Below are 13515 nucleotides of genomic sequence, written 5' to 3'. Positions count from 1 at the left end.
CATCCTGTTCTTTGTGCTTGGTGCTGCTTGGTTGCTCCACCAGCTTTGTTTGGCAAAGTTCCACTTTTTTAAGAATATTCTTTTGATCACAACTCTGAATATAGTGTATTTATAAGTTTAGGTGGGCGAATATTTCCTCACTGGTGAAGCTCACATTTGTCTTGCAGAAACGGTATGCTTTTTTGTCTTCCCACATTTTGAAGAATTATGGCTGTATCTCATATATTTGTCCCAAATTGAAACAGAAAGTTATGAATCATGTTCAGTTCATCCCAAAGTTTTTCTGTCAGATTGAGGACTGGACCGAGTCTGTTTCTTTGTGGACCTTGCTTTGTGTACTGCAGCACAGTTCTGCCCCAATCATTTTTTTCCCCTACATTCATACAGAAATGCTGTCATTTTAAACTGAGACTGGATCTTTTACTCGTTCTCTGGTCTCTTGACTATTTTAAATGACTCTATTTAGAATAAAAACCCAAAGCATTAAAACTGCTCCTGTTGGAATTGATGAAGAGTAAAAATATCAAAGATTGGAAGCTGCTTTAAAGAATCTGCATTTATTGTAATTCATTCTTGATTTCACAAGTCCAAGTGTTATAGAGCTAAAGTTGTAGTCCAGATGATCTAAAAACTGTAAAATGTCTCTGTGCTTCAAAATCAGTAGCCAATTTCAGTTGTTTTGCAGAGGCAATTTTAATTAACATTTGCTATTTAAATGTCAAGAATGTCAGAGAAGCTGCTAGAAATAAGATTTTAAAAGGTGAGTCTAGGATGGCGTACTTGAGAAAGGGAACCTTATTTATTGTGCAGAATGATGAAAGAAATTTCCGCTCAAGAACATCTGATGTTAATCACGTTTAGTAGGCATTCTGAGTCATAATAATTGTTAAATATCAGTAAAAAAATGATAATAGTTACTGTGTTCTGCTTAAACACAATGTTACAGTCTTGCAAAAAAAATCTTATAGTGAATAAAAGCATTGCTTGATCCTGGACAGGATGACATCACAAACATCTTTGAAATCACTTTTTGTCCCCGACTGTTTTACTGGATGTTGCCTGTCTGCTTGTGTTTACTCTCTGGGGAACCTTGTAAAATGGCAAGTTTGTGATTGTAAGGACTTTTTATGAATTTTCTTGTGGATTTTCTGGATGTAAATTGATTCCTTGCACTGTATTTCAGTTTGTTATGGTGCAGCGAAATGAACTTAATATGTTAAAAAAGGAGCGCACTACTGAAATGTTCCCATAGAGTAAATTATAAATGGAATTTAATAACACTTTTGGCCGTTTGAAACCTTAAGCATGTTCTGTAAGAATAGCAGTTTATTGGGGGGAAAACGAGTATATATCCTCTTTAAAGGAAATGTTTATGCTTGACATCAGAGAGACTACAAATTTACGACTTCACACTTGACAATACTTGTCCTTATATACACTTCATGGCCCTCACAGTGAGTGGTGCTTCAAATAAAGTGGCTAAAAGTGATGTTTATTCTGTCTTGTTCTTTTTACTGTACTGCATACTAAGTACAAATATTAAAAAAAAGTTAACAAACTTCTCAAACTTCTTGAAGAAATGGCATGCACTTCAGGGGTAATAATAAATTAATAAACACTGGCAGAGGGTAATGTATAACCACATTAGAATTTTTTAACCCATAAATAAACCACTTCATCCTCATGTACTTTAATCATGGACGTAATGTTATTGCTAAATATTGTGATTGTATATAAATTACAATCAACCCGCTTTTTCCTTCTTAACTTTGTTCATCTTTCATCACCACGCTGAGTGTTTTGTTTTATATTATTGGAAAGCAGTGTTTTAATGCATAGCACCTGGAAAAAAATTAAGCATGGAGACACAACTAATTATTGTTTAATCCCACTCTATTTTCGGTTTTTGTGTCTTCAGAGGATCTCTCGGATGGTGAGGAGGTTTTCCCAAAAGAAATTACCAAGTGGAACTCCAACGACTTCATGGACAAGATTGAAACTGTGGACACGGAGGAGAATCCTGGTACGAAGAGCAGCACTGACCGAAGCTTCATACCCAACAGGAACTCTTCTCTGACTTAACTGTGTGTATAAACCTGTGTTTTCAGAGAACTTTAAGGAAATGAGCGTCGATTATGACAGAGCATCGAGCGAGGACAGACTGGATGAGGTACGTGTGGAAATGTTTAAGAAACTAATGCAGCTTCTTCTGAAGTTGCCCTGTCAAATATGAAGCATTCCTGAATAGGGCTGGGCAATAAATTAATAACAATATCTATTGTGATAGATATTAACATCAATAGAAAATTTCTAATAGAATTTCATGGCACATCCATCCAGAACCGCACGGCATTCTGGGGGATGTAGGCAGTGGAAATGGTTTAGCTGCTCAACCTCTCACAGCCAGCTGAGCAATGTTGGTGGCATCAAATAACTCACTCACTCTTTTGTTACCGAGCAACAACTTGTGGTTTCCTAACAACAACCTGTTGAGTAAGTTGCACAGCAACAGGAAATGTCACATCACCAGTTTGGCAGTAGTTAAGATAATTAAACTAATCAATATTAACTGATGCAAAATGTGTTTTTGTCAGTCATATGGCCCAACTCTATTCCTGAATAACAATATCAAAAAAAAAAAGAATTCCCACAACCCAAACTTGCTAATGTCCAGTTTTAGCCTAAAAACTAAATTAAATAGAAACGATGCCCTTTAGCTCAGCTGGGTTTATGAGACTTTACACTTTGGAGGATAACAGAAGGGCCGTTTGTCCCTGAGCCTTTCTGTCCTCTTGTGTTCAGATGCGTGACTCTCTTAGCGGCCAAGCCGATAGCTCTCCTATCCCCACCATCACGGTAACAAGGCACCAGTCAGTAAGTAAACATTTTGGCCCCAGAGCACTATGGGGCAGAGTAAGTCCCACAGGAAGGCCCACCCCTTACCCAGTACTGACTGCCCCTCCCTTTCCGTTGCCATTGCCCAAACCCTGATCCATGTGTACCCCTCGACACCACCACCCTCTGTTCAACTCGCTTGTACTTGCAGTTGTGGCATTGATTGTGCGTTTATGGTGGTTCTTTGACAATGTGAAGTTTTGGATCGGACACACAAGACAAAACTACACATTACTCCATGCAGTTTATTGTGACATCCTCCAGAAGCATGATTGTTGTCATACAGGTGGAGGGTGGCTCTGCTCTGTCTCCCCCTCTCCTGGTCCTCTGCCCCTCTATGGTTGTGAACAAAAGTCTGCTCTGTGGTACGTTTGGAAAGCCTGACGCAGAATGTCATCAACAATAACTGAGGGACGTTTTTTTTTAGCAAAGGGGAAAACCCTCTGATGATAAACCAAGCAAAGTATCAAAACATTCTCCGTGCATCACCTTCATCGCAATTCTGCTGTCCCTTAGGAGAGCTCGCCTCAGCAGAGTCTGCAGGCTTCCAAGATCCACGTCTTGATACTGGTTCTGCACGGAGGGAACATCCTGGACACAGGCGGAGGGGACCAGAACAGCAAGCAGGCCGACGTCAACACCATCGGCACAGCGTTTGACACAGTCATGCGTGTTCACTACCCCACTGCGCTCGGCCGCATCGCCATCCGCTTGGTGCCCTGCCCCGCCATCTGTGCCGAGGCCTTCTCTCTGGTCTCTAAGTAAGAGAAAACACTTGCACACATTTATATCTGCAGGCTCCAGGCAGTGTTTTGACTGAGGGTTTGTTGTCATTGGCTGTTTCTCTAATATAAAAGTCCAGCTTATGACTCAGGTCATCTCCTCTTCCTCGGTTTATTGGCTTAAGCTCCTCCTTCCTCTTTTGCAGCCTGAGCCCTTACAGCTATGATGAGGGATATCTGTCCAGCAGCCAGGACCACATCCCGCTCGCAGCTCTGCCTCTGCTGGCCACCTCGTCTCCACAGTACCAGGACGCCGTGGCCACTGTCATTGTTCGTGCCAACCAGGTGTATTCTGAGTTTATTAAGTCTCAGGATGGAGCGACCTTCTCTGGCCAGGTCAGATGGTGTTCAGAACCGGGACAGGGCTGTTCATGTCTCAGATTAGGTTCTTATTGATAGTTTTGCTGGTAGAGTTATTCATAGACTCTTCAAACTTTACAACCACATACATTAGCATGTTTTATTGGGATGTGGTAGATGAATACAGAGCGGTACATTATTGTTGAGTGGATTAAAAATTTTACAAGTAAAGATAAACAGATCTGAACCTAACATGTGAATTTGTATTCATTTCTCCTTATTCAACCTTTTGCTATAATTACAGCTGCAAGTGCTTTAGAGTATGTCTCTCTAGCAGTTTGCACATCTAGAAAGTGAAATCTTTGCCAATTTTCCTTTGCTAAATGCAACAATCTTAGTCAGATCTGATTGTGAGCATCTGAACAACAATTCAAACTTCTACAGATTCTCAATTGGAAACTTTTTACACAGTCCAAGTCTTTTGGAGCCACTTTACCCTTGTACTATCTGCTGTGTTAGTCTTCATGATGCTGATTGTTATCTAAAGAACCTCTGAGGTCTTCACAGAGCATCTGGTTTTATACTGAGATTAAATTATACACGGTTGCACTTTATTTACAAATTAGTTGAGTTCTGAGAATGTCATTAAGTTTGGAGATATCAGAGTAAAGGGGACAAAATACAAACACACAACCTTTTGCAGATATTTTATTTTTAAAGGGATTTAAAACGTTGCGTTACTTTTAGTTCTTCTTCTGTTATGTAAGATTTTGTCTCGATCTGTTACATAGCAGCTTCTGCTTTTTGGTCTTGCTTCGTAGTTCTGCAGATTCTTTAGAGTTCTCTAGTTGAATCCTTTCTGGTCCAGTCAGTGTACCTGAACAGCTCATCCTTTTTTGCCTTGTGTGCTTTAAAAATAAATACGAGAAAAGAATAAAAGAAGGAGCATCAAGCATCCAAACAATTTTTACAGATGAACGACATCTGAAAGTTGTCTTCAAAAAAACAAGATACAAATCTGACTCATCCTTCAGTTAATCAGTAATCAGATATTGAACTAGAAAATACTCACAAAGCAGCCAGAGACCACAGATATTATTTGATTAACCTTCAGAAATCTTTAATGTCTATTGATCAAGGCCTCTTTAACAGATAACTTAGATGAAAATCTTTTAAAAAATGTAATGACTCCAGACTTTTAGACAGCACAATGTATTATTGCTACTTTTTGATATTATGTGAACCTTCTTTCTGATGTTTGACCTGTGCAGGTTTGCCTCATTGGGGACTGTGTGGGAGGAATACTGGGGTTTGATGCTCTCTGTAACAGCACCCCCACGGTAAATGAAAGCCAGAACAGCAGCCGCAGAGGCAGCGTCATCAGCGTGCAGGTAGGAGACGTTCACATCCTAAAGGCACATCAAACACATTTTTTGTTAACTGGTCCATTTGTGGACATATTTATCATCTGTAAGTTGTTGAGGTTTTCTTTCTGTCATTGTGATTCATCCTCCTGATTTGCTCATGTAGGACCAGGACCTTCTCTCTCCCGGCATCATCGTCAACAGCGGACATGGGTCATCATCCCCAACACTGGAGAGCAGCCGCCACCTGAGTCGCAGTAACATTGATATTCCTCGTGTCAGTTCAAGCGATGACACCAAGAGGCAGCTGCCGCGTAAGAGAAGCGACTCGTCCACCTACGAACTGGACACAATTAAACAACACCAAGCTTTTCTGTCCAGGTGAGCGACAGTTACCTGAGGAACTGTTTTCTTCCGACACATTTCAGTTCTTACTTAATGCCAGGTTTGCTGAATATGCGGGGATAGTAGTGTGTTTTTTCAACTGTATTTACAACCTACAACATTTTAGTATTTTTTCCACCTTACAAACACAACCTTTTCCCAGTTTTACCAGGATTTTAAGTGACCAACCTATATAAAGTACTAGCTGCTACCCATTTGGATTTTGTCCTTTTAACAACTTTCCACATCTGAATAACTCGTGTCAGTTGTTAAGTCTTCCCACAGATTTTCAATTGGACTTAGCTCTGGACTTTGACTAAGTCATTCTAGTCAAAGCGTAACCATTTTAGCTCTGACAGAAAGATTATTGTTGGCTGCTGGAATGTTGATCTCAAGCATTGATCTGCCTCCAAATGGTTTTATTTTTGGCTTGCCCTGAATTGGATACAGGATATTTTGTTTCTTTGTCTTCATGATGCTGTTTGTTAGCTAATGATTTTTTTAATCAAGTGCAGCTGGACACGTTTTGCTGCTCAGGAGACAAAAGAAATACACTGGAGTTTATTTAGAGTCTGATAAAATCCATTCCACACGTTCAGCTGTTTTTATATGTTAAAAAGAAAGTATCATTTCCTTCCACTTCACATTGTGCATTTATTTTGTGTTGTGACAAAAAGTGAAAGTAACTCAAGGCATTTGAATGTTGCAGCAAGTGCCTGAATTACTAACAGCTGTGTGATTAAATTTTTTTCCCCAGCTTGCACTCTAGCGTCCTTAAGAGCGACGCAGCGTCCCGCAGGTCGAGCAGCAGCACCATGCTGGACGGGAGCTCCCTGGGGAAGTTTGACTTTGAGGTGTCAGACTTTTTCCTGTTTGGTTCTCCGCTGGGCTTGGTGCTGGCCCTGAGGAAGACTGTGATCCCTATGCTGGACGGTGAGCTTCTTCATTAAGAGGAATGCAGTAGTTTTAAGTGAATAATGTGTTTGGGCATAACAACTTATATTAAAAGTTTATTTTAAAAGTTTTTGTCATCTGGTTTCGTCTGCTCTTCCCTCCCGTGTCTTTGGTTGGACTTCCCCCTCTAGTGGCCCAGCTGAGGCCGGCCTGTCAGCAGGTCTATAACTTGTTCCACCCAGCTGATCCCTCTGCCTCCCGCCTGGAGCCTCTGCTGGAGCGGAAATTTCACCTCCTCCCTCCTTTTAGCGTTCCCCGTTACCAACGCTTCCCACTTGGAGACGGAAACTCAGCCTTGCTGGGTGAGTTCCTTGCAGGAGGAATGAATGGAGGAAAAAAACCGAGTGAAACAATTGAGACCTGTCGGGTTCATCACAAGCACAAATGCAGAATTTCATACAGTAGATTTATTTTAATTTCTCCCTTTGAAGGAGACATTTTGATTGCAAGCAGCTGTTCTGTTCGTCGCACACAGCACATGTCTTAGTAGCACACCATGAGTCCACTCACATAGTACACTGTCTCAGAGAAAAATGCTACATTTTTCTACTGTTTGTCTTCTGTGAAGCAGGTTATTCATCTAAATGTGGTCACAGTCCTGATTTTGATTTCTGTTTTGGACGTTCATTTTAATAGAGGAACCCTTAGAACCTCAACCAGCCCTATTTGGCTGCAGATGTTTAGTTTAAATGAACCAACTAGTTATTAAAACAAGTTTTTATCCTCAGATTTAAGTTTGAAATTTTCTAAGATCCAGGGTTTAGTGATCAGAAAGAATTCACTGCTCTCCACATTTCTTGTCTTACAGCCTTACTCCAAAATACTTTTTAAAAAATTGAAATTTTTACAAATTTATGAAATAACAACTCCTGAAAAATCACTTGTATATCAGATTTAACTTCTTTTCACTCAGCATTTTTAGCAGCAGTTCTTCTTTAAGTGCTGATGAGCTTCACATGTATAGTTTTGTGTACTTTTGCCCATTTTTCTCTGTAGATCTTCTCAATCTCGGTCAGGCTGGATGGGCAGCGTTGGTAGATGGCCATTTAAATCTTTTCCAGACATAAAATTAGATTTACTGTAACTTCAGGTCCTGGCTGAGCCACTGGAGGATATTCACAGATTATCTGAGTATTGTAAGATGAGATCATTAGCACTCTGAAGATGTTTCTTCTAGTTTTGGCTGCTGTCATCTTAACCTCAATGAAAGCATAATCAGTTAATTTTCATTTTATAAATTTGCTGAAAAATGAAACAATTTTTTTTTACTTTGTAATTATGAGGTCTTGTGTTTTTAATATGTTTAGAAAATTATATTTAATCACTTTTGGAATGAGGCTGTAACAAAACAAATGTCTGGGCAAAAATGAGCTGCAGTAATACTTTAATCAGTAGTTATCTATCAGTGATTATCAGCATTATCTAGCTTCTTGTCTTTTATGTGTGGTTGTAAAACTGGTTATTCTGACCATTCAAGCTGTGAAACAGTTGGAGTCTAGAAGTGAGGTCCACTAAGGGCTTGCCTTTTGTTTTATGTCCAGTTGTTCTTGCTTCATATGTTTTTGTGTCTTCCCTGTCTCCTTTCCTTCCTCCTCTCTCGGTCTCCTGTTCCCACATCTGCACACCCGGCCCTCCTAAAACCACCCCCGACCTCTGCCCTTCCTCCTGCTCCTCCACCTCCCTCTGTAGTGGAGACAGTCCAGAGCAACGTTCAGCTGCTACTCGATAGCGGGCCCCCCCTGTCCTTTCGCTGTCAGGAGACCATCAGTGAGACCTGCATTCCTGTTCCTGTGCTAAACTGGCAGGAGAACTCCCTGAAAGCCACACCCGCCACCTTGGAGTGTGTGTAGCCTCTCCTGTTCACCTCCATCTTTCTCTACCCTCACTCATTCACTCCCTGCATTTGTGCTTTGTTCTCTTCACATCCTCGTCTTTCTGTCATGTGCTTTGATATCCAGATTGATTTTGCTTCAGAAATGGTCTGAATGTTTCCATTGCTGTAGTTGCAAGAGTATGAGATATGATTCATGGAACTGGTCACATTTAACAATTGTTTTTTTTTTCAAACTGGAATGAACATGCAACATTTTCAGTGAGCTTTAAAACATTTATTGGGTGCACAGGTTTAAATTTGATACAGATTTTAAAATTCTGAATATAAACATACACCAAAACAAAAATTTTGTTAAGTTTCCCTTACCAGGTTTCAGAGAAACGGCACACTATTTGTTTAAATGAGAATTTTCCTGGATATCTGCCTGGCTGGAAATGTACCTAAATGGGTAGAGGTCATTTTGACTGATTGGTTTCAGTGTTGAAGAAATGGGGAGCTCCTATAGTGACAGGCTTCTTCATCATAAGTGCTCACAGAAAAGAAATGACACTGGATCTTAGTCCTGAACAACTGTTGTTCTCATCCTAGCATATTTTAGCATTTAACATATCCTTCTTAACAATCTAATACGTTTTTCTTTTGCCAAAGCCATGCCAGATGGTAAAAGGGGTGGGATTTACAGCACAATCAAATGGCTACATTACCTACATCAAGTACATTACCTTGGGTTGTTATAAAAATACCATATATATCAAACATGTCTTCACAATTTGGCGACTCGAAATTGGGTTTCTGTCTCAAAAAAGTCGTTTTTACATAAACCTCCCCTTTAAAGTGAGCAAAGTCACTTTTGCTGTGTGTTTGGGATTATTGTTTTTATTGTGGCCCTCAGGTTAAAAGAAATTGATGGTTTGAACCATCGGGATCCATCGAGGTGTTGGCCCGTCCTAAACTGGAAGATGTTAAACATCAATGTGGATTTAGAGGCTGCTGACTGAAAAAGACTTCAAAATGGACTCCTTCAAACTTGACTGAACTTTTTCTGTTGGCCCCATGGAGAAGCCAAATGCTTTTGGAGAAAATTAGAAGGAGGTCAGAAGAAAACATTAAGCCACGTATTAATGCTGCAGTCAAAAACACTTAACCTGAGACCGAGTCAAGACCAAACACGTCCAGGACCAACATCCAACCATTGAGAGACTATCGTCACCCCTTATGCCATAATCATAGCGTGTGTCACATCACATGATTAAAGAAACATCAGTGATCTGTTAACAGGGCCCTGGACTAACTGGTTGGACTGGTTTGCCTAACTCAGTCAGGCCGCCGCCTTTCCACAGCATTCATGTGAACCAAATCAAAGCAGTCAAACACAGAAAAACAATACGTTAAGCAAATTAAACAGACAAGTCAGTGTTCATCACACAACTCTTGAGAGTTTATCACAACTCTGGTGTGATAAACTCTCAGCATTATCCAGGCAAATGTTTCTGGGCCGTCATTGGCTGCAGACAGAGTGACTTCAGGTGGCACTGGAGGACCTGATTCATTCATTCATTGTTTCCCCATGTTTTACAGACAAAAGCATCAATACGTTTGCACTGCAAAATGTTTCTCACTTTGGTTTTCTCTTCAGCACAATAGCTGCCCTGGTGGCAACATTGAAATGTAAAAAGTACAAAACTTAGACCAGTAGTTGTCTTGAGTAACACGACACAACCACACTGATGAGAAGCGTGCTGGGATTAGACACATTGCATAACTAATCAAGCATAGTGGTGGGAGAATCATGTTGAGGGTAGAACTGCCACCACTGGTAGTGAAACATACTCAAAATTAGCAGGATCACTGTGAGGGTCTCTTTCAATGCAACCAAAACACTTAATGAAGCTGGACTTCCTCCATTGTCTTAAAAACCTGGACACCAGGGCAACGATCTCAAAACGCATCCAGTCTGGTCTCAGAATAAACAGAGCAGGCTGATGTTTACTCCTCCAGAACAGCCAGACGTTCTTCCTTTTGAAAATGCCTTAAAGGCGTTCTGTGAGACCATCCGAATCATTTCCTCCTTTTGTGATAAGTGTGTAAAATGACCAGAGGCTTATTTATGTTGCTAAGGGAACATTTCTCTAAATATTAGTGAGGAGGACATGGATATTTTTGAGCCTGTTTGTGTACATATGTCTCAAGAAAACACATAATAAATTCAAACCTGTGCACTACATAAAGTGAATCTTTAAAAGCTCTGGAATTATATGTTAACTGTGTACAGGTCATGTAGCTTGAACTGAGGTTCTCTTTAATTTAAACAAAAATCCCTACAAGTGGATGCATCAAGCCATGGAAACACTCATACCCGTTAGTCTACAGAGCGTCTGCTGCGCTGTGTTTGGATGGTGTAAGCATTTGTGTTTGTGTTGTGCTGTTAAAGCCAAGCTCTGTGATTTGGGGTTTCTTGATGTTTTTTTGTGTTTAGAGTTTAATTCATCTGTCGACTTTCAGGAGAGTCGATCATGCTCGCTGTGCTGCTTTGTTTGCTCAACATGAAGCTCTGCATCTACATTTTTAATATGCTGCCTTATGTTTTCTATTGGTGATACTTAGTTAGTCTTAGTTTTATAAAATCTCAGCATAATTTATCAAGTAATTCACTCGATGTTTAATCTAAATCTTTCCTAGCGGACAATCTTACACCGTGACATTAATTTTAATATATGTAGCCATTTTACTGTCTGTGTATTCACATGTCAGTCAGCTGGAGAACCCCGGCCAGCATGCGGGTTCCTTGTGGTTTCACATTTCCCCCTGCAGTCACATGTTTCGCCTCCCTCCCCATCACTGTGAGGTACCCACCTCACCTGTGTCTCTGTCTAATGGGATCTCCTTGTTTGGGCTCAATAGCGGATGTTGTTCAGTCTCATGGTGGTGTCTTCATGGACAGTTCGTACCCCTCATCCCCCATAATGGGCCCCTACTCCAGGGGCCAACGGAGGGCCAGTGAGATCAGCATTGCCAGCCAGGTCTCAGGAATGGCAGACAGTTTCACTGCCACCAGCATAGCCAACAGTAAGTGTTCTGAACATCCACCAGTCTCTATTTCTCTCTCTTTCTTCCACTCACACAAACACGACTCCAGTTAAGTTCCACTCCTTCTCTCTCTCTCTCGCTCTCAGGCCAACTTTTCTCTATTTCTGCACAACTAGTTTCTCCTTCCAGCTCTCCCACACCCTCCTCCTCTCAACCCTGGTACTCTGACTCTACACACACCCTACACTCCATCTGGAGCTAACTAGTTGGTCAGATGCAGCTTCTTGCAAAAGTATTTATACTTCTTGAATTTTCTCACATCTTATTCTCCTTCCAAGCACAAACTTTGCTGTGTCTTACTGGGATTTTATGCAATAGAAACAAAGAAGTCCATAATTTTAAACAACGTAAAGTAGAGGTGTGGATTTATCGCATCCTTGTTGTCACAATGAATTTCAATTAATGATGATTTAAAATAACAAAATTCTCCATATTGTCAGAAATATTTTTATTATTTTCTGCACCATTTGTTAAATAAATAATTGAGAATAAGCAGCCAGACTGAGCAGCTATTGTTCCCTGCTGCCCTCCATCCAAACCAACCAACTCTTCTTCACAACTATGCACTACTTTGTTTTGGTCTATCCCATATAATCCCAATAAGACACAATGTTTGTGTTGTAACGGGACAAAATGTGCAAAGATTTAAAGGGTGAATTTACATTTTGCGAGGAACTGTAAATACAAATCCTGCACTTCTTTCTGACCCGTCTGGTCAGTCAGTCATTGAACGTTTTCCCCTATTCTATGACAAAGAGCCAGTAAGATCAGAGCCCTCCAGAAGAGCAAGCTTAGTGCCACTTTTCACTGTCTGTCTTAGTTTTATCCACTGTCTAAATGTAAATGCAATTACCAAGGACTGCATTTATCTGATGTTTCAGTGCATGTGGACACCGATCTCCCTCCCTAAGCCATTTCCACCTCCTGCTGCAGTGCGTGCTGAGATAATCAGCATTCTGTTTTCTCTTTGTGTTATTGTTAACCAAAGTTCACCCTTATTTACCTGTTAATCTTTTTACTTTTGTTTTTCTTTGTCTCGCATTGTAACCTGAGATGGGTTTGGTGCACATTTTGAACAATTAAAAAAAAAAAAAAAACATTTTGCCACTACAACATTAGATGTTCAACAGCATCACCTTGTCATGATGCTTTAACCTTTACTAACAGCTGCTTTGAAATTCACAACTCTGTGTAAATGAGCCTCTCTCTAATGAATGCATCTCTTTGTGACGCTTTAAACTCTTTCCTGTTATATATGCATCCATTTTATCACATGGTTTTCTGTTTTTTTTCCCCCTGTGTAGCCAAATCAGAGCAGATTAGCCAATCCAATAAGCTCAGTCTGTTCTCCCAACTTGCCCTAACATCCCAAAACTTGTTCTCCATAAAAAATCCTCTGATGTCCTATAAAAAAGCCGAGGGTGACCTGACTGATGAAGATCATTTTCACACGGATTCTGAGACAGACTCAGGCGAAAGTCTAAGTTCCATCTACCAGTACGACAGCATCCAGTCATGCAGGCTGGACTGTGCTATAAGTGACCTGGTGTCGCTGGACTCCCAAGCTGAAGTTGATGAAGGTATTTTTTCTCAAGTTGGGGAAATCACAGCAATTATCCAAAAGCTTCATTCTGCTCCTGCAGAAAGCCTTTTTTTTTTTCTTTCTTCTGGGATTCTTTCCAAATGGGCTTCTCAAGGTCACAGCCACAAGCACTTTCACTCAGTGGGAACAATGTTCAGATCTTAATTTTGCACTTTGGTATAACAGCCCTCACTAATATGATTAAACTCTTGGAGCTGGTCATAAAATTACTCATCACTTCTAACCGTCTCTTTCCGTTTTGATGCAGCGCATGATTTCGTACTACAATAATCAAAAACACCTTTCTTTCTCACCTGCAGCTGAAGAAGTGAA

At 40.5% G+C, this 13515-nt stretch overlaps 1 protein-coding gene across 6 annotated transcripts in view; it reads left to right on the top strand.

Annotated features, from left to right (window-relative positions):
* Positions 1–13515, top strand: part of LOC122828793 (membrane-associated phosphatidylinositol transfer protein 2-like) — a 54373-nt gene that overhangs the window by 33927 nt on the left and 6931 nt on the right. The window contains exons 8-18 of one of the 6 annotated variants that reach the window (XM_044112698.1): positions 1919–2023; positions 2109–2170; positions 3412–3656; positions 3824–4013; positions 5249–5368; positions 5508–5722; positions 6483–6658; positions 6811–6981; positions 8369–8521; positions 11415–11579; positions 13016–13180. In XM_044112698.1, coding sequence (XP_043968633.1) covers positions 1919–2023; positions 2109–2170; positions 3412–3656; positions 3824–4013; positions 5249–5368; positions 5508–5722; positions 6483–6658; positions 6811–6981; positions 8369–8521; positions 11415–11579; positions 13016–13180 — 1767 coding nt within the window. Of the gene's footprint in view, positions 1–1918; positions 2024–2108; positions 2171–3411; positions 3657–3823; positions 4014–5248; positions 5369–5507; positions 5723–6482; positions 6659–6810; positions 6982–8368; positions 8522–11414; positions 11580–12904; positions 13181–13515 lie in introns of all 6 variants that reach the window. The other 5 variants (XM_044112696.1, XM_044112699.1, XM_044112700.1 and 2 more) reach the window with 5 other exon arrangements.

This window comes from Gambusia affinis, linkage group LG03 (assembly GCF_019740435.1).
Source record: "Gambusia affinis linkage group LG03, SWU_Gaff_1.0, whole genome shotgun sequence".
NCBI lineage: Eukaryota > Metazoa > Chordata > Actinopteri > Cyprinodontiformes > Poeciliidae > Gambusia > Gambusia affinis.
Note: the sequence above shows the minus strand (reverse complement) of the source record. Positions and strands in the feature narration are given on the sequence as shown.